The following is a 22136-nucleotide window of genomic DNA, read 5'->3' on the forward strand; positions in this document are numbered from 1 at the left end:
AAGTACTGTTTTGAAGACATTAGGACTTTGTTAGCGTCTCATTTTAGGACATTGGGACGTAATTATCGTTGACAGTGTTAGGTTTTTTATACTTATCGGGTCCTACTGATCCCAAATAGCTAGGGAAAATTGAAAATGCATACCAAACAAAAGTTCAGGTCTCAGGAGGATATGAGCTGACTTTGTCATCAGGTGGATGTCACCTGGCCAAGACACCTGCCAAGCTGTAGATCATTGTTTGAGACCAACAAACAACAAAACCAGTTGTGATTTATTGCAAGTCAGATTCCAGCAGCATTTTAGGCACCGAACATTGGTGTTTTAAAGTGACCTGTTGCAGTTTTCCCAGCAGGGATAGTGCTAAAAGCAGCTGTTTTTTACTGTTGGGAAACGTTAAGTTCTAATGTGTCCGCAACAAAATAATGGACATGATATCACTGCATTTCCAGCTGCGGTTGTGCCACCAAAACTGGGGATATTAAGCAGAAACGTGGTCTTTTCCTGACTGTATCAAAGGTGTTTTGTGCCTAAACATAACCACATCATAGTTGAAATGCTGCATAAAGTAACGTATCTGCTACATAATAATGTGGTTTGCAGAAATGTATAATGCAAACATTTGTTCTGGTGCTTGGGTTTCTAAATCACTTCTCATGTTACACTCACTCAGTCACAAAGCGTTCCAATACATACAGGAAATAAATGAAATAAATAAAAGATTATTGTGTGCATCCTTTCCTTCCTCTCCCTCTCCCACGCAGACTCTTAAGACAAGCGTGGATGTAATTACCATCCATGTTACATTGTGTGTGTGTGTGTGTGTGTGTGTGTGTGCTAATGCATGTTCTTTGCTGCCACTCCACCTCCACACTCACTCCAGACAGAAGACAGTTAATAACACCCAGTAATAGCTCGCCACTTGACAGGATGCTATACATTGTCAAGTAGTTTTCTACATTAAATTGTGCGGCGTGTGTGTGTGTGTGTGTGTGTGTGTGTGTGTAGGAGCAAGGGACCGGATCCTATAGTTCCCTAAAGTACTGCCCATTGGCAGATAGTGGAGTACATCAGTGTGAGAGTGTCTGACATAACAGATTGATGGAGAAAAGCTGCATTAATGGAAAGTTAACTTTTCAGTCTAAGTGAATTTCATTCAAACAATAAAACCAGTAAACAAATAAAAAGTATCGACAACAAACATATTACAGATGAATAGAAAACAGATGAACATTGGGTGAGTTATGATTTGTTTTAGTGACAGTTTTTACATTTTATACATCATCAGTATGCTTTAAAATGCTTTGTTTTTTGGAGGGAAAAGACTTCAAGGACTTCAAGATTTCAATAATTTGAGTGAGAAAGAGATTCATCAGGGGTCAGAATCAGGTCGAAGGTCATTCGTTGCCCTCAGCTGGGTCATCACTGAGATTTATAGCGCCACAAACTGTTGACAGAAAATTCTGATATCTTCATTCACCCACTGTAAGAGGTTCACATTTGTTCACTTCTGCAGAGACGCACAGAGACATGAGCAAATATGTATTTCACACCAGTCCAACTGAGTCTAAAGTAATTATCTAAGGGAGGAAAAGGAGCAGTGTGTGTGTGTGTGTGTGTATGTGTGTGTGCGCACACGTGTGTGTCCACAGCAGCAGCGAGGCACTATTGACACCCCTAAGCTCCATTCAGCACAATTAGTATCCCAGTTTCCCTCTGAAGTGGAGAGAGAAGAAAGAGCAAACCCCACTGCTCTGCTAATTAGTGCGTGTGTGTGTGTGTGTGTGTGTGTGTGTGTGTGTGTGTGTGCTCTCAATATTTAATTGTTTCTTCCTGTTGAAGAAAACAACAAAGAAATATAAAGGTACAAAATGAAGGAGACAAGGAGGGAAAGAAGTTTGGAAAGAGGGAATAAAATGTGTGGTTTCATTCCTGGGAAGTATGTTTAAAAATATGCTAGAATATTAGTCGCTGCTTTGAATATTTTACCCAGTGCACATCATATATCATTGTATCAAACTGGCACATGGTATTTATGTGACACTGACCAGATTAAATGTTTTTTCCAGCCTTAAAGTTACTAAATGGATCTTTTAAAGTGGGGCTATATGAGATACTTACTGTATCTATAGTCAGCGTATCATCCACAGTAGATATCTAGTGGCACCCCCACTTTGGAGGAGCAGGCAGGCTTACCACCACAGGAGCTAAGCAATGTGCTGCTATGGACTGGGGTTAGCAGCAAAAATGTATTTTAGCCATCTAAAAAACATAGTCCCACCCAAAAAAAATCTTTATCCATTTAAGTGTATGCTGTGTTGAGAATATTTTCTCTGCTTGACCTTGCGACAGACAGCCCTTTGCACTGGGGAAGCTGTTCACAGCTTCAGTTCCCCATCTATGCTCTCATCAAAGCCACCAGACTCCATTAACAAAAACAGTAATTTAAGCCTGCTGAACACAGGAGCTGTTAGTCTGTTTGTGTTATTGTGTGACTTCGGTGAGTCTGAAGTAACCCTTTCAAATACCAAAGTCAAATAATAACACAAACAATGTAAATGTAAAACACAATGAAAGATACAGATTTATAATAAGAGTAAAGACAAAAAATATATATACAAGGTAAAATTAATTACTAAATGATTTGCAATTCTTTAAATCACCATTAAAAATAGCAAAAGTGCAGAAAATATAAAAAGATTATTTAAAATAACACAATCACAACAGCAGGGTAAAGATTAACATATGCCTGTGTCTCTGTGAGGCTGTAAGTAGTGTTAGTTTTTTTCAAAATTAAGACCGCATTTCCCACAAACCCCATGTTTGCCTGCCCACCCCAGCCCATTTGAAAGCAGTCAACATGTTACAACCAGCTTCAGCATTTGTTTCTGTCTCCTGTCACCAGAAATTCTGAAAACTTTTGTGTTTGCTCTGAAAGGACAGAGTTGTTTAATGTTTAATGGAGTGCAGCAACAGATTTCCAACACCGAGCAAATGGCTAATTCTAAGACGTGAATGGCTTTGTGAAATGAAATGACATCTTGAGCACTCAGTGAACAGACGGGTGTCTCTCCTCTAACCATATTATTCCTCTGTCCTTTGGCAGAACACGGTGGACAAGCTGATAAAGAAGACCAACCTGGCTCTGCTGGTAGGAACCAACAGCTGGAGAGACCAGTTCATAGAAGCCATCACTGTGAGCGCAGGTAAGGCCAGAGGAGACATATGAGTGTGTGTGTGTGTGTGTGTGTGTGCTGAGTGTGTGTTTATCAGTTCAACAGTTCAGAAGTTTACCAGGGTCGTCTGAGGTGGTTTGAAGAAGCAGATGTTTGTGGCGTATAAATTCTTCTTAGTGTGAACAGCTGTGGTTTTATAGTGTGTTGAGCTGGATGTGGTCCTCTGCTGTGTGTGCCCTAACGATCAATACAACCAAATCTATCAGAGATCTCATGTTAAATGTGTGCGCATGGGTGGTTTGCTACTCTAACGATGCCGAATGCATCATAATGGCAGGCTGTGTGTAAAATGAAGTGGGGTGATTTCATGGTCTGAAGGAGTCAAGTGTGTGCATGTGTGTGTGCGTTTATGATTCCTAATGGTTACTGGAAAGTGGACTGGCCTGGGCTGATGGTTCTGGACAGACAAACACTGACCAGATGGGAGATTATGTTGATTGCGGGAGTGATTGTATGTGTCTCAGCCTCCACTATGACAGAACGAGTATGTGTGTGTGTGTGTGTTTATGTGGGATCGAGAGGAGAAGAGGAAGACGGGAATATTTAACACTTATCTTGTCACTGTCAAGACTCGTTATGAGCCACGCTGACGTTAATGTCCCATGAAGAGGGAGACAGAGAGCATACATGTGAACAGGGAGAGATAAGGAGAAGGGTGTGTGTGAGGAAGACCATGTATTATGCAGGGAGAGACGGAGACGGAGCGAGATTGCATGCAGTGAGGAAGAAAAGCCATTGAGAAACATGCACAGTGGGAAAAAGAGAATGAATGCATAAAGGGGAAATATGATGTTTGGAATAAAAGGATGCATGTATGAGGACAAAGTAGGAAAAAGGGAACAAGAGATAGAAAGAATTTATGCAACAAGTGAGCTGGTTAATGAGAGGAAAGGGACACGAGAGCTGGTTTTACTGTAGGAACAGAGACAAATATATAAAAAAGAGGAAGCACTTTTTCTGTTTCACTGCAGAATCTTCACAGTTCACTGGTTAGTTGTGGGAACTTGCCCTCTGGAGGCAGGACAACATTACTGCAGCTCATCAGTGGCAAAATAAAGAAAGCAATTCTTTATATATCAGAAAGTTTTCACTGCAGACGTGTTTCTGCTTCAGGAGTTTCTTCTCTCTTCAGTCCACCATTGTAGTTCATTTTTAGTAACCTTTTGTTCTTATCTTATTCCTACTGTTACTCTATCAGGCATTGCTTTTTGCTTTTGCTCACTGAAAACACCTCTTATCTTGTGTATTTGAATATTTTGCCAGGTATTTAATACTCTGTTGTTGTTAAATCTAGGCCCAGTGAGTGACCCTGACCTGGGATACCCACTGGTTGTTCTGGTTGCCACAGTTTGTGGCTTTACAGCACTGTCTGGCACAAGAATTAAACTGTTGAATTGAATTAAATTGGTGGTAGCACTGTAGCAGGGCAGCACAGTGGTGCAGTGGTCACCTCACAGCAAAAGGGTTCCTGATTCGAACCCAGGGTGGGGGAGCCCTTCTGTGTGGAGTTTGCATGTTCTCCCTGTGTCAGCGTGGGTTTCCTCCAGGTACTCCAGCTTCCTCCCACAGTCCAAAGACATGCAGGTTAATTGGTGACTCTAAATTGTCCGTAGGTGTGAATGTGAGTGTGAATGGTTGTCTGTCTCTATGTGTCAGCCCTGTGATAGTCTGGGGACCTGTCCAGGGTGTACCCTGCCTCCCACCCAGTGCCAGCTGGGATAGGCTCCAGCCCCCTGCGACCCCCAACAGGATAAACAGAAAATGAATGAATGAATGAAGTGAACTGAATTGATGTCCTCCAACGTGCCACTTCCTCTGTGGATTTTATCTACCAAAGAGCTTGACACAAAATGTTCAGAACAGCAAATGTAAAGCTTTTCTCTACTTGTTGCACGTCTTGCTTTGACTTTTTGTAAAATACACATATTTACTTTCTTGCCACTGTCTTACCACATAATACATGTACAGTAGTTAGTCCACAGACAGCTGCTGGTTAGATTTAACTCAGCAAGCATGGCTCTGTCTGCAGGTAACAAAATCTGCTTACCTTCCTGACCAACAGAAGTAACTTCTTCAAGTACTGTTGGCAGCATGGTTGCCTGGCAACCAGACGACATTTCAGGTACTTACTGATGCAGGCTAAGAAATAGTCTAGCACATAACCTCCTGTAACTTTATCTGTTAATTTTACATTTAAGTGTCTGTATGGATTCAACAAGCAAGATTTAATATGTTAAAGAAATACTTCCCTCACCAAATGCCTGTTTGGAAATCAGTTACTAACCCTATGTAATGTTGAATTCATAAAGAAAACTTTTTTTTTCTCACTTTTTTTTTCTCACGAGACAGTTTTTGATGATTTGAAGTAAAAGCTATATCAAAACATCCATTTAGAAACTCTCACACAACTCATGCAGTATAATCCGAGTCTCATTTATCCAACTAAATGCTCAGTACTTCCTAAACACATCGCAATGCATTTTTGCTAAAACTTGACCATTTAAAACACTTCAGCATAAACAGTCTCACGCACAGATGAGTAGCGTGCCTGGGCAACTCAATGAAATGCATGAGCAGAGTTCAAACGCACGTGCTTGCCTATGTGTGCTACTCACAGCAGAGGTGTTTTAAACAACAAGGGCCGCAAAATGCACTGAGCATGTGACTGGAAAAATAAGACTTGGATTACACTGCAAAGGTTTTGTGAGAGTTTGTAAACTCTTGCTTCAATTTATCAAGTATTTCCTGTTTTTGGATTCTTCGTTCACCATTGGGGCATGCAAGGAAAACAAAGTGTTCGTCACATATTCAAGGAAACATCAGGTGAGTAACTGATTTAGAAATGGTCTTATTTGGGATGAAGTTTTCCTTTAATTAGTGAGTCTTAGAGCTGCTAGTGTGAGCACTTTGGACAGAGCCATGCTAGCTGTTTCCCTGTGTCCTGCTTTATGCTAAGCTAAGCTAACCATCTGCTGGCTGTAGTATTATATTTACTGGACATGAAAGTGGCATCAATCTTCTCATATAATCAACAATTAGTGTTTAAGTGGCTCATTCATACCCACTTGCCTCGGGTAATTTAATTCCTATCTGGTGTTGCACATGGGACAGTTTTAAGTGTAACAGGGAGTCAGTTTTGAACCCTTAGAGAGCTAGCACTGATTAATGATTAATTCGCAACAAGCTGTTTGCTTATTTACCACAGCTAGGGTGAATCAGGAATTCAAGATAACACTTGATGAACTGCATATTATGTGTTGTTTATTTCATATGAAAATAGTGCAGATAATCACTGCATGCATAATCGAACAAAAAAATCAGCCAATTTGCTGCTGCTGCCTCTGCTGCTGTCTTTGGAACTGGGTTTCTATTTGAGCATTGTTTGTCTGTAGCCTGCTCAATCATTTTAGTGCCTTCAAATAACTTTATCCTGTGTGTGTGTGTGTGTGTGTGTGTGGGTGTGTGTGTGTGTTTGTTTGTGCTTTAGTTAGCCGGCCTGTCAGCCAGCCTTTGTTGGCGAGCTGATGCCATTAATGAAAAGGCCTGTCTTCGCTCTCTTATCTCGGATTAGTTTGTCTAGGCTGACAGAGTGCTGTGTGTGTGTGTGTGTGTGTGTGTGTGTGTGTGTGTGCGCGCGCGCATGCGTGCGTGCGTGCGTGTTTAAGAGAGAGCTGTAAAAAGACAGTGAGTGCAGTTTCCACTAAAGAACACGCTCTCTCTCTCTCTTTCTCTCTCTCCCCCCCACACACACACACACATACACATGTCTTCATTAGATTGTATTCGCACAACAACTGAGCATTCAGAGGTTTCACCATGTTTGCCTGCCAACTGTAATGGGTCAACTGTATCACACAAACAAACATACACACATGAAGTTGACGAGTCAGATTCAAAACCAGATCAAACTGGAAGATGAGAATTTTCTGACCAATAGTCGTCATTTAGGGCCATTAGTCGACTAGATGCCCACATGTTTAATGTTATCATTAAATGATATATTTTGGTGGTTTGAGTTGAAGGTGTGAGAAAGAATATTATCAGTAACATTGTTAACACTGTGCTACATTACAGAGAAATACAAAACCGTACTAATGAACCTTCATTAATAGAGTGTGCCAGGGCTGACGTCAAAACCCGGAAGTTTAGCATCGCGCTGGTTCCCAGAAGAGAAAGTGAATGTGATTTTTGCATTGCGTTTTGGATTATGTCAGAAAATAGGCTCTGTGGCTAACACAAGTTTATGATACTTACAGGTTTTGTTCAGCGAGATAATCTTCACATATGAACACCTTTCATATCGCCTTTGAAGCTTAAATGTGATCGCCAGAAGTAAAAAGCTAACGTTAGGCTTTAACGGACTACATGACTACTGCATGGTCACATGACTCTTGACGCCACCGCCACTAAGCTTTCAACTGATTTCGGCTGCTTTATTTTAAAAACATTGTATAATGGGGAAATCGGACTGTTTAAGCTAAATAAGAAGCTGTAATGGCGGACTGCCAGCACTCTCGCCTGTTCGGGGGTGATGACGTTTAATGTCCCTGACAGGGTTTGTAGTCGTATTGAGCAACTTGTTAGCAACCGCCTTTTTTACGACACATAAAAGATTCAAAATTCACAAGTAGGGTATTTACTGACGTGTTTTATGTCGTAGAACAAAACCTGAAACTTGCTTAAGCTTTTGTTAACCACAGACAGAGGCATTTTACCGAAATCCCATTCAAAAAACGTGTTGACTTTTAGACGAGAGAAACGGAAGTGCTAAAAGCGCTAACGGAGTTCCGGGTTTACTGGCACACTCTATATAGGCCTATATTTTATCTACAAGTGCACGTCACACACTGAGCGAGCCGCCTGTTAATGACGCTGTGGGCTAATGGGCATGTAGCTACTTCCATGTTTCAGATGATACGTCATGTTTTTAGTCGACCAATGAAGATGAGTTTACATATCACCTTGGGTTCGTCCTTCACCTTCTCAAAATGATCCCACACTTTGGATTTCCTGCCCGACATGTTATTAACTAGCCTGTGGAATAACCGCAGGTACCAGCCCTGGAAATTAACCTGACTCCTGTCTGACTGCTGAGCGTGGACACTTCCTGTGTCTGTCCTTTCAAATTAAAGTCACACATGGTCCAGTCATATAGGTTTTGATTTATTTTGACAAAGTGCAGCTCCTGATAGAGTTTGCATTTGTTTGTTTGGGTTTGTTTGTTTTTTTTTTTTTTGCTGTGACCAATGAAACCCGGTCAACTAACATTTGGTCAGCTATAGGGCAGCCCTAAAAGTTAGTGTGTAGTATGAATACAGTATGTAATTGGGATTTAACAAAGACAGCATAGACATAGAGGTTTGGTTAGAGGTGCAGGGAGCTGGGATCAATCTGAAATCAATTAGATTTGTGATCGTTACCACCAGCTCCATTTGTCTGTTTAACTACATCGCAGTGAGACTCATTCACACTCCGCATGTTTGTAAGTGTTTATTTAAACCCTGGAGGGTTTCCTCTTTTGAATCAGTTAATTTGGTAAAGTTAGAACAACGCCAACTTGTGTGGCACCAAATAATCTCATCGCAACGCTTGTAAACATGAGACTCATTTTTTCCAAGAGAATTGCTGGGTTCTGTTTTTTTTTTGTAATCAAACACAGTTAAAAGAAGCTGCAGTGCACAAATGTTTGATAGTGTGTGAGGCTCATAATGAGATGTTTCTTCGTGTCTTCTTACTGGTGTGTGATGACAGTCCAATTGTGTTTAGCTTAAGCAGGGATTGTGGTTTGGATTGCACACTAAGCCTTATTCAGTATTGAAACTCACCATGACTTGTGTTGTCTTATCTTTGCTTATTAAACTGTAATCAGCAGAGACGAAGGTGCATTAAATGGCTTCAGTGGGTTCATCCTTCAATATAGCCCCTCATTCCTTTTCACTTCCCATTCTGTATTTCACTTCGCCCCTTCTACCACACTGCCTCTCTTCCCATGTCTCCTACCATCCCCCAATTAATTACCAAACATTGGAAGAAGGTCAAAGATTAATTACTTCTCCTGTGGAATACAAATGTGTTGAGGCTCATGATGGAGGCACGAGGAGGAAATGAGGCGGCCTGGCTTTAACATAAGGTCGGGCCAGGATCAGCTCCTCTGAGCATGGATGGATGGATGGATGGATGGATGGATGGATGGATGGATGGCCACGTTACACCGCCATGTTTCTACAGCAGCCCAGAGCAGACAAACTGAATACTGTCTCTAAAGGGCCATTTTCGTTCTCATGTGTTCGTGTTCTTGTGTTCTCTCATTTTTGCATCGACCATCATGGTAAACAGCCCGTCCACAACGAGCTAACTGATTTGCAACGTAAAATGGCTATAATCAATGTTTTTACCAGTTTTAATCACCTGACTCATTTGTTTTGGAAAGGAACAGACCTCTGCAGATAATTCAGCTCCCAGTAAAAACCTCCTGAACGATGAATACTGAAGGAATTCTAACCAGGAGCTCACACTTGGCACATTGGAGAAGTTTCAGCAGGTTGCAGTCTGCAGTCCTCACTGCTAGATGCCACCAAATCGTACACACTGCTCCTTTGACGTACCGACAGAAGGAGAGAGAAGAAGAATGAAAAAAGAGCAGGAAGGAAGAAGAGGGAGAGAATGGGTACGGAGGAGCAAAAGCAAGAAAATGGAATATGGAAAGTGATTTATAACCTATTAAATGAGCAAAAATGGCTCCAACAAGTCTTATTACTGCGTGGAAGGTGGGGAAAGAAAAATATAATGGAGGGCAGTTCATCTCTTAACAATATAAGACGAACAAACAAGACACCAGACACTTGTTCATGGAGATTTTGTGCCGTGGTTGAGGACTTGAAGCACACGTTCTACAAACTGAGCACACATAGCTGCTCTCTCTCTCTCTCTCTCTCTCTCTCTCTCTCTCTCTTTCAAACACATGCGCACACACACACACACACACAGTAAACCTAAATGGAGACATGCTGTAAGTTGGTGGCTCATCCCTTCAAGCACACACTGCTGGCTCAAGGGTTTGAACAAGTCCAGAGCGGCTGACACTGATATGGTGGCGGATTTAATACAGTACACACTGATAAGATAGCTTTGTCTAATCTTATCTCTCTTTCTCTCTGGCTCTCATTCTCTCCATCCTTCCTTCCCTCTAGCATCTAACTCTGTCTCTTATCTCCTCTCAAATGTATTAGATTAAAATCGAGATTAAAATCACATTAAACACGCCTCAAAATACTCCTTCTTCTTGACCAAAGACATTTGGTATTTCTCATTGTCTCTCTCATCCTTCCTCTCCGTCTGAAGTGTCTGATTAAGATCTTGATGTGTCAAAGCCCTCCAGAAATTTGGCCTCATGTAAGGGAAGAGATATCTCTTGTAACTTATCACTTCATCAGTTCAATTAGGGAAAGATTGCAGATTTAGAACCAGCTTTTCTGCTAAAATGGCAGCCGTGGAAAGACATTTAAAATCTGCCAAGACTTAACCTTCAGGTCACCACATCATAACAACTATTTGGCATTTACACTGCACATATGTACACACACTCACACGCACACAAAATGCTGCAGAGAGCATGGCATTCATCTCAAAGCAAGAGACCTGCATTTAGGTGGCTGTTAAAGCACTCTGAAATGTCAGCGTGCCAGTGTTGGTTTTGTGTGTGTGTGTGTGTGTGTGTGTGTATACACTGACCTGTTTTCCCTTGTTCCCTTCTTTTTGTGTTTATTGTGTGGCTAATGGAGAATTTTCCCCAGATAAGCTAACACAGAGACAGGGAGAGATTATGTGTGTGTGTGTTCGTCAGTGTGGTGTTGTGCACTTATAGTATGTGACAAGCCTGCCAAGTTGCCATTTGGGGAGCAGCTTGGTAGTTTTGGCTCCTTAAAGGTCCAGTGTGTCAGATTTAGGGGCATATATTGGCAAAAATGGATAATGTTTCCTTTTGTGTATTATATAACCAAAAAATAAACATGTTTTTGTTACCTTAGAATGAGCCACTTACATCTACAGAGGGAGCAGGTCCTCGTCCATGGGGTATCACCATGTTGCACCACCGTATTTCTACAGTAGCCCAGAATGGACAACTCAAACACTGGCTCCAAGCCATTTGTGTTTTTTCATGTCTTTCATGTTTTTCATGTTTAACAAGCGTGGTCTCACTCCCAGTCGTCGAAATCCGGCACTTGGGCAGTGACTTGTGGCGGAAGAAACCAACGAAAAAAGGCATCCTTTAACGCCGGCATGTTACACAGCCGGTTCCTGTTGTAGTTGAATAGTGCCCGGCAGTGTCAGGGGGAAACACAGCAGGACAAGGACAAAAGTTAAGGTGGTAAAAGTCCAAGTGGAGCGGGCGGGAGGGGTGGTGGATGGGTCCAACGAACACCGACTTTCAACCGAGAGAGCGGTGCTTGTGTCCCGTAAGATTCTAAAGCCAAACCCTGTTTTTTTTTTTCATAAACCCAACCATGTGTGCCAAAATGTCAATTTGTGGTGTTGTACCGAAATAGTGTGTTTATTTTGAAAGAGACTGTATGTTAGAGATGCAAATCTTGCGGATATATCCACGACATCCGCGGATATCCGCAATCTGTGGGTGGGTGGGCCAATAAAAATGATCATTGTAATTAATTTCGGGTGGATTGTGGGTGGACCGCACACTCCGTAAAACAGGGCACAAGAGGACTTGACTTACTTCACAGACTTTTATTATTGCAACAGAGCAAACAGTATTAGGCAAGAGTAATTTTTACATTAGAAATGTGACCATATTCGAAAGTAGCCTATAATCTTTTAATTGTTTGAGTCAAGAAAATGCGCCTATATGAAAAGCGAATGAGCACGGCTGGACATAATTTAAATGTAAATACAATAACTTAATGTTTGGCGTGGGTTGGGTGCAGGTGCGGGTCTCTAAATTTTAGAGGATAATTATGTCGTGTGGGTGGAGGGTGGATGATTGATGAGTGCACGAGGATTCGGGTGCGCTCAAACGGCGTCCGCGCATCTCTACTGTATGTAAACGTTAAATTTCCTGTGAAAATGACAGTGTATCTTGAAAGAAGAGAACCTGACACGGTGTCCCAGAACATCAACAACCAACGCACCCAGGGTACCTTGCGCGTCGTATGTGGATGTGGAACGTCTATGACCAAAACGTCAATATGTGATGAGGTCGGAGTGAGAATGTGTTGGTTTAACATGTTTTCGTGCTTTCACAGTTTTGCATTGGCCACCATAGTTTAAAGCCCCCCTACGATAAGAGCATTGGAAAAACGGCAATCTTCAAATGTGAAACTGCTTTATTTAGTGTTTTTAACCAGTTTTAAATCACCTGGTCTGTTTGTGTTGGAGAGGAAGAGACCTTGACTCCCAGTAAAAATCTCCTCGATGATGAACTCTGAAGAAATTTTAACTGGGAGCAGTTTCAGCTAGTTGCAATGTGCGGTTCTCACTGTTACTGCCATTACATCCCTCTAAATCTTACCCACTGTTCCTTTAATGCATTTGTTGACATTTACATTCTTGAAGAGCTTGACATTTATGCTTTATTGTACACAGTGTTTCCTCTTATATGTACCTTAAAGGATTAAGCTATTTCTCCTGAAACCAAACTGCCAACATTGTGCATTTCTGCAAACCACAGATACGCTACATTTGTATGTTTTATATCGAGTGTTTTGAAACTTTATGTTTCTTTATATCTTACAGAGACAGCAAATTAGCTCGATGACATGATGACTCTGAATGTATTTAACTGTGTGGACCTTGAACTAATGACCAAAGAGAAATCTGGACCCCGTGGCTGGACCAGTTGGGCGCCACAGTTTTAGGTGAAGGTCGTCTGAGTTAGCAATCTACGTTAGCCAAATCACATGCATCTGTAGTAAATATAGAAGTGGCATGACCTTGTTATAGCATTACAAAACATCTTCAGCCAGGCTACACAATATATTTGGCCTCGGAGATGATCACTGTGTCAGTTCAAGCAATCACAGAGTCATAAATTCTTAACTTGTTTGAGAGACCTTGCAGACAACACGCAGGACCCCGACCAATCATAGCTTGCTGCCTTTCATAACTTGGGTGATGCACATAGGTGATCAGGAAGGAAGTGCCAGGAGCCAACTTCCCACCTGACAGCACCAGATGTTTACAGTCATGGTTTAATGAATGATCCTGAACCTGAAACCATTCATAATGTGTTTCTGCTTCCCAGTCGGTAGGAAGAGGGTGAGCATGTAGGCGTAAATACAGAGTCCAGGTGTGATTAATTTGGTATGATGTGTTGACCAGGGGTGAAATGGTTACAGGTTAAGTGGAATTAATTAATATTTTTTAGCCTTTTTGACATTATGCTGTTTACAGCTGTGTTTATCCACAACAGCAGGATCTGTTTGAAGAACATATTCTTGTTTGACTAAGAGCAGCACAGCCACCAACAAAGGCGCAACAAGATGGAGAGGGAAAAAAATCAATGCAAAGGAAATCATGAGAGACAGAGGGAGAGAGAGAGGGATTGTTAGGACAGAGAGTGGAGGAGAAAAGTGAAAGAAAGAGAAAGAGATTTATTTGCAACAGCTCCACACTCCACTGCCCTGTAATTACTGAGTCCACACCACGTTGTTCATCACCTGCTCCTCTGTGTGTGTGTGTGTGTGTGTGTGTGTGTGAGTGTGTTGTTTATGGACATATGTCTGTGTGTTTGTGTATATGTGTCCACACCAGAGGGGAGTGGACGGAGGTAATAGGTATTCAAGGAAAAACACAGAGAAGAAAAAAAATACAGAAGAACACCCTTGTAGCGTGGACATACTTGTAGCTGACATTAGTCGTGTTAACTGGAGGCTTATATCACCTGAACACAGGGACGAGATGAACGTAGACTGAGCACACGCTGTGACATTTCACTGTGCGTTCTGTGGAAACATATCAGATTTCTTTAGGAGAGTGTTTCTCAAATGTGGGTACGTGTACCCTGAGGGGTGCTCTGAAGTGCTGCAGGGGGTATCTTTAGTTCCTTGGGTAACTCAAAGTTCACTTGGTTTCACACAGCACACAAACACCTGTCTCCTTGGGGAAAGTTCTGTGTGTGTTTGATCCATTCACCAAACCAACCTGCCTCCCTATGCAGACTTTTGCTCCTTATATTACTTCCTTCTTTACTCCCATCAGCACATTGTTAACATGATCATTTACCGGCGCATTACTTTTCATAGGTATCGTATGTACAGTGGACGAGAGCAGCTTGAGCATTTGTGTTTTTCAGTTACAAGGTTGTTACATAGAAAATCAGACACTGATGGCTCGGGCTGACCCAAAAAATTCAAAGCTTTGAAGCGTCGTTCAATGGCACGGGATTCGATTGTGAAAAAAAAATTTGAATATTCGCCCTTTATTTTCTCCTGTTTTTTGGGGGACCTTGAACACAACACCATCTCTGACAAGGAAATAGAAAGCCCGACGTGCAATGAATGGAGACCTATTATCCTGCTTGAACACAGACAACTAAATTCTTTCAACAGTGTGACTCAAAATAATGATAAAATAGATTTTATTGATGTAAGATACTATGCTGACGGTGACATTTTCCACTGGTCCGGCATGCTCTGAGTCTGGTGTCAGTGACACATGCTGCTCTGAGTCGCGCATCTGTCTGCTTGCGCTGCAGTGCACGCCGAGGGTTTTAATTTTTAGTGTTAAATCAAAAGTTACACACAACTTATCAGCAACCCAGCAACCAGAAGTGTTTTTTCGTTTGTGAATATTTTTATCTTAATTCTAGGGTTGCAAGAAACGACCTTTTCACCATAATTTGTAAGTTCTTAACTTTTTTGGACCCCCCCCCCCGCCCCCCCCCCCCCCAATCTGAGCTCCGAAGCTTCAGTTTTCAAAAATGAAGTCGACGGTCAGCCCTACTGATGGCACATATAGCCTTTTTTTTCTACCAAGGACACTTCACTGAAAATACATATATTTCAAAGAGGGTATACTGTCAAAGAATTTTGGAGAACCACTGCTTTAAAGGACAAGCATGGATTCTTCATTTTTCTTACTGCAGATTATACCATAGCTTCATTTCATATTTGTGAGCGGCTTTTGTGTCTTTGATATTTGATAAACAACAGTTAGACCAACAACCTCTATTTGGCCAAATGTGCCATGTCATGCTATGTGCAAATAAACACTTTCAGTTACCGTCATTTCGCTGCACGTCACCACCTGCCTGTCCTTGCTGTGCATTAACTGTAATTTGCATCCTTCAGACAGTGAATGACAATGAAGCGTTGACTCAGGGACTGATTATATAATTGATTTGTTGACTGGCTGAGTGATTGGCTTGTCAAAAGAAAGACAGGCTGACTGGCTCTTTCACTGCTCATGTAAAATGTCTGATGGAGAAGAAATAAAAACAAATTCCTATGCATGTTACATAAGTGTTGGTGTTTGTTGGACAAAATGACGAGTGTTCCAAACTTGCTAGTCAGCATGTTAAAGGTTTTAAGGATAAAGCATGAGTTCTGACAGACAGATGTTTATACACACACACACACACAGAATCAGTCAAACAACTCAGCTGAAGACAGCGCCTGTTCGTTTGAAGTCATATTTGTTTGGTCAAGAGTGTAAAGAAACTGGTGAATATTCAGATTCAACGTACAGTGGAGATGCTATTTTTTATACCGACAGTCGTCTTAAGGCTTTGAAGATTACAGATGTGTCTTCATGAACGTAGGGAGTTTTTTTTTAAAAGATCTGCTGTGTTCTCAAAACGTGGCTTCTTTTTTTGAATGACAGGCTGTCTTGTGTGTGATATTTCCCACGGTGCACTGGGTGTGTGATGTTCTCGCCTCTGTTTGGGATTCAGAGCCTGTGCATGTAATAATGCCTATGTGTGTGTCTGTGTGTCTTACTGTCCTGCTTTCAAGAGTGTGTGTTCTGTTGATCTCAGTGTGTGTGTATGTGTGGACCTCACAATTGGGTTAAAAATATGTGGTCCCCCCCAAGGGTGGAAAACAAGTTTGTGTGTGTGCATGTGTGTGTGTTGTTGCACAACCCTGGTGGCTAGCTGTGTGAAGCCTGAAATGTTTTCATCCAAAGTCTCGCTCCTTTCTTCTGAAACACAAAGTGACTGAACGGCCGTTTCAGAGCGGCTTTGAGTTTTCTGCTCATGACCTCGTTTGTCCACATCAGTTTCAAAGCCCAGTGTGTGTGTGTGTGTGTGTGTGTGTGTAAACAGGCAGTGGTATGAATGCTTCCTACAAGCCCCCTGAGCTCAGTGCATATCACTGTAAGCACAGAGTCCAGACACACTTATATGTGCACACCTCGCTTGGCTAACAGCACGCAGAGACAAGCTGCATCTGCCCTGACCCATGAAAACGCAGCTTGTGGGCACACTCAGTGAGCAGCAAGAGATAACACAAACCCTGACACCTCTGCAGGGCAAGGGAGAGTGTATTGATATGTGTGTGCATGTGTGCCAGATTAGATATTTCTTGATGTCAAGTGCGTTAGCATGCTGGTGCCTCTTGGTAGCAAAGCCTGAGTGAGCAGCTGCCAGATTAGCATGAGACGTTCACCAACGAGCAACACAAAGATGTAGTTTTTATTGTTTCCTTGGAGATGTTTTTTTCTCCTGGGCTCCAAATAAATAACAAAGACGACTGATTTCACACACGAAATAGAGTGAAGAGACTTTCAATGGCATTTAGAGAGTGACAGGAAGTTGCAGAGGGATGAGGGAGATTTAGAGGGATGAAGCAGGGAAGTAATAGAGAACATTTAATTATATAAAGGCTACATCAGCAAAGCGTGACCAAGGATGAAAAGAGTGTAAACGACAAGAGAGGAAGAGAACAAGAAAGAATTACTTTTGGATAACCACTTTATCAGTATAACGCCTACTGAGCGTGGAAATAGAGAGGCGAGAAGAGAGAGTCCAAGTCAGGCATGGAGAGAAGTAAAGGCAGATAGAGAGGGAGGGATGAGGGAGCGTAGAAATACAAGCCTAAGAGGAGAGACAGAGCGAGAATGCGAGAGACATTCATGTTTCAGGGATATATATGTAGATATATATTTTATTTACACTACCATTATAGACTATTTCACCACAGGCACTGACTAGTAATGGTGGCACTTAACTTGTCACTGCAGCTTCTGCCTTTTTATGCTCTTTATACACTTTATTAAAAATGTAATTTTTGTATAGGATCTGGTTTGCCAATGGACGAGAGGACATATGGGTAGGGGGACAACATTTTGGAGGTGGTGTTAAGATCACAAGTGACAATAAGGTTTGAAAAATGGCAATGTTCCTTTTCCCTTGCCAAAAATTAGCATGAATTTGGAGCATTATTTAGCCCCCGTTCCAACAAGATTGCTTTACATGGTTGGTACCAAATGAGTTTCCTTAGAATGGTGGCTGGGCTCAGCCTTAGAGATAGGGTGAGGAGCTTAGACATCCGCAGGGAGCTCGGAGTAGAGCCGCTGCTCCTTCATGTCGTAAGGAGTCAGTTGAGGTGTTTCACGCATCTGATCAGGATGCCTCCTGGGCGCCTCCTGTTAGAGGTGTTTTGGGATCGTCCCACTGGTAGGAGGCCCCGGGGCAGACCTAGAACACACTGGAGGGATTACATATCTCATCTGGCCTGGGAACACCTTGTGGTCCCCCAGGAGGAGCTGGAAAGTGTTGCTGGGGAGAGGGACGTCTGGGGTGCTTTGCTTGGCCTTTTGCCCCCGCGACCTGGCACCAGATAAGCAGATGAAAATGGATGGATGGATGGATGGATGGTACCAGTGGATGCCCTAGGTCCTCTAGTTTAATATGATACCAGTGTCTTCACTGTAGCTTTAAAACTGAGCCCAGTACAGCGGGGTTAATGCGCTAACATTAGTCTGCCTCACTTCTCACCTTCAGCTCTGCCTGTCATACCTGCTGCCTCTTCACATTATTTCTTTTGCAAGACATTTGGCTGTTGATTCTATCCTCCTTTCATTTTCTTCCAGTAATAACTTGTATTATCAGTGATATAAGTCAGAAAGTAAATTGTTATACTTGATCCCATTTAAGGGTCAACCATAGACCTTTTCATGGGGCACCCCTTGGCCTTGAGCTTGAGTCATCTGTACCCTTTATATAAAATATCAAAGTCAAAAAATGACTAAGTCCACCTTTTCTACCACTCTGTCTGTCACTTTCTTTCATTTCCTCTCAAACACACACGCACACACACTTTGGAAAGCGCCACAATGACATTCGTCTCTGTCCTCAACCCATGTCTTGCACTCTAATTGGCTCCTTGACGGGTCCAGATATTTAGCATGCTTGACATCTGGGGAGCATCTGTGATGCAACGGCGAGCCTTTTGGCCTTGTGCCTTTGAACAGCTCACACATAGCATTCAAGTGACAATTTGCAGGCCCCGAGCCTATTTGCCTCTGATTTCGGGCTTTTGTCAGGAGCTCCAAAAATTTTCAGCAAGCAGAAAATCAGGGCTGTGTGAACTAGGCATAAACACACAGGGGCTGAAAATGCAAATGCTCTCTGGTTGTCAAAGTCTTGCCTTTTGTATGCCCAGTGTCCACCATCCACGCCGACTACCTCCAGTCATAAAGCACTAAGTTTCCAGCAACCATAATCTAGTCAGTAGTTAAATTAGCTGTATGTTAACTCAAATCTGTAAGAGCCAGGCCAACCAATTAACTTGCAAGTTTGGAAGGTAATGCATTGCTACAGCTACGTGTCACATGGTTCATCAGAGTGGTGCATGATGATGCACTTTGTGTCACAGTATGAGTTGAAACCACTGGATGGTCAAAACCAAACCTCAAAAGTGAAACTCAGGAGTGGACACAGGTTCAGTTTCCTGCTTTGGCACCTTTATCTTCATCGGAAAATGTTACTATTCTCCCAATGTGGTTACCCCACGTTGTGATTTTCCCACCCACATAATTAAACACCCACACAAATAGGAACAGAGAATAGAAAGAAAAAAGACCAAAGAGAGAGACCAAGGCTGTGATAAAAGAGCACATATAAATATTAGCAGGAAGTGAGAGAGAGAAAGGGAATTAGAAATGGCTCCATTCAGCCATCACAGACTGTGTGGGAGGGAAGGAGAACTGCTGAAAGTAAAAAGTGACGTAACTCAAGCAGAGAGTCTTGTTTTATAATTCATTACTGAGTATGTGTGTGTTCTAAACCATAATAGTGGGTAAAGCTGTCTGCGCTGGCCTTCTACTGTTCATTTATAGTTGATGATTTGATTTGTTCCAAGTGCTCGCCCTGAAAAGGAAGCATCTATTTTTAATTACATTAAACAAGGTACGTGACCTTTTGAGGAAACTGTTGGCCCTATTAAAGTACATTAATCTTTGTTTCAACCCACACTAATGTATAGTAATTGCACAGCACACAGCCTGGATGTGGATCGTGACTTGTGTTTAGTGACTTTAATATCAGGCTATCATGTAACTTTGTTCGTACAATTGAAGGTCAGCACTCAAAGTGTCAAGAGCCGCACTGAGTTTGTGGAAACTGCCTGTCTTGTTTTGAGATCATCATGGTTTTCAGTCGAGCTGAGTACAAATCAAGTGTGTTTTTTTGCAGATGATTAACTGATTTATTATCTGTTATGACAGTTTTGCCAAGACTGATGAGTTCATGCATTCAATTCCAAACGGCAGATTTAAAAGAACGTAATTCATCCATCAGTGAAATCTGAAGGATCCATGTGAGAGAGAGTGTGTCTCAGTTTGGCTTTTCTGAGGTTCTGGTATCCTCATTTTCCTTTCTAAAATTAAAAAAAGACAAAATTGTCTTCATCCTTAGAGAGAGTAATACTTGCATAATAATAATTGACCCTTCACAGACTGGCCAATCATAACGTAGCATCAGGCCGGCTCACTCTAATGCAGTCGTTTCAGATTTCCTTCATCTTCAGGTTGGTTTTGTGGATTTGGAGCTAAATGTTGTGCCTGGGGCACGTCGTGTATTAATGATACTCGTTACCTGGAGAGGTTGGAAAAAGATATACGTTTCTTCCCTGTTCCAAAACCAAAATCAAACCCTAAAAAGTGTGGGGTTAGCTAGCTAATGATTATACTTCTTAATGATTATAACAATGAAACAAAGACCGACCCTGCTGTACAGGAACCAGTGAAGGGAAGCAGGGAAACTTTGCTGATATTCAACCAGCTGTGGGTCATCACAGTGTGTGCAGATGAATGTTGTTTGTCATCCCCTGGAGTCCGGCAGCGAAGATCCGGGTGCTGGCAGCAGCTCGGGGCGAAACCAAACACTGTTCATCTGGACACACTGCGATGCCACACAGCTGGTTCAGTATGAGTAAAGTTTCCCTTTATATTCATTGTCTTGTGTGGCGATCAGCAGTGATGTGGTGGTTCACTTTTACACTGTGATCTGTAGCCTATAGTTCAGCTTTAGCTTCTAACTATCTTTGTCTTTTTAACCTGTTGTTGCTGCTGAGTCAGTTTGACATCCGGGATATATCCTTCAAACACAGACTGTAGACCCCTCTGTCTGCTTCTCTCTGGAATCACTCTTTCATTTTCCAAAAATATGATAATATTTCCTCAGGCAGTGCAGTGCAGAGTCCATGCTTACTCGAACAGCTTGTTGGACCATCGCAAAGGGGCGGGGCTTAGCGAAAGGTCAATAGTTTCCACGTTTTTACTTTTTAAAACTATAAAAGCCAAAGGTTTTGTCAGCACAAAAAACACTTCTAGTACAAAGAAAAATAAATACACCTCACAGAGAACAGTTGCTGTGCAGTTTTTGTTTGGATGTTTGGAGCATTTGAATGCATCACCGGCTCTGAGAATGTTAATAGTATGCAGTGAGTAAATGATTCCGGTGAAATCAATAAGAGATCACAGCTTGCACTGGGATTTACCCAGTCAGCGTGTTTCAGGGAAACAGCAGGTACTCTCATTTATTCATTCATTCGACTCATTTACAAACAGAGCATAACAACAGCCAACGACACAGAGGAGTGTATAGACTGCTAATGGTCTGTCTGTGTGTGTGTGTGTGCCTAACAGCATGTGGTTGGCTATAGTCCATGTCCTGAGGCAATGATTAGACTTTGATACTGACATCTCTCTCTCACACACACACACACACCTGCCAGTCAGTGGATCAGATATGTGTCAAACTGAGTCTGATTTTCAAATTTCTGTCACTATAGATTTAAGTTTATAATCCCTCTGTCTGCTGGAGTGAAAGAGAGAGACACTGACAGAGTTCTATAATCCTTTTGCACTTCAGGTCAGTCATGGACAGATAATATCTGCTCTTCCCAGCAGAGTTGAGTCGAGTTTGTCAAATCTTCAATAAAGACAAGAATGTGTCCAATATCAGCCCTTAGTGTGAAAGTCGCATTGATGTTTCCACTGGATGCTGATTGTCTCCTCACCATTTCTACTGTGAAAAGTTGTGGATGGTACCAATGGAACCATTCCGTACCGTCCCAATTTTTGGTCCCCCCTCTGTTGGGGTATCAACAGCATATCAGCATGTGTAAAGTGACAGTATATGAACTGATTTTGTCATCGGTAAGAGGAGGGGATGGTGGATGGAGTGACACCTTGGTGAGACGGCTGCCAAACTGCAGACCACTGTTTAAGACCAACAAACAACAATACCAGTTGTATTTTGGGTGATCCTTCCCAGTGTTTCCCAGAGGCATTTGTGGCTCCAAACCTGCGTGATTTTGGCAGCACATCACAGTATTTCCCAGCTACATTTGAGCCACTGATCCTCTGCAGTTTCACCAACACATCATGGCATTTCCTGGCAGCATTTGTGGCACCAAACCTGGGTTTTTTACAAACCTGTACCTG

General features: G+C 42.1%; 1 protein-coding gene across 2 annotated transcripts in view; it reads left to right on the forward strand.

Annotated features, from left to right (window-relative positions):
* slc8a1b (solute carrier family 8 member 1b) overlaps positions 1 to 22136 on the forward strand; it is a 210607-nt gene that overhangs the window by 176106 nt on the left and 12365 nt on the right. For both annotated transcript variants that reach the window (XM_033613727.2, XM_033613726.2), the window contains exon 7: positions 3104 to 3203. In XM_033613727.2, coding sequence (XP_033469618.2) covers positions 3104 to 3203 — 100 coding nt within the window. The remainder of the gene's footprint in view (positions 1 to 3103; positions 3204 to 22136) is intronic.

The sequence above is a fragment of the Epinephelus lanceolatus genome, chromosome 17, assembly GCF_041903045.1.
Source record: "Epinephelus lanceolatus isolate andai-2023 chromosome 17, ASM4190304v1, whole genome shotgun sequence".
Classification (NCBI taxonomy): domain Eukaryota; kingdom Metazoa; phylum Chordata; class Actinopteri; order Perciformes; family Serranidae; genus Epinephelus; species Epinephelus lanceolatus.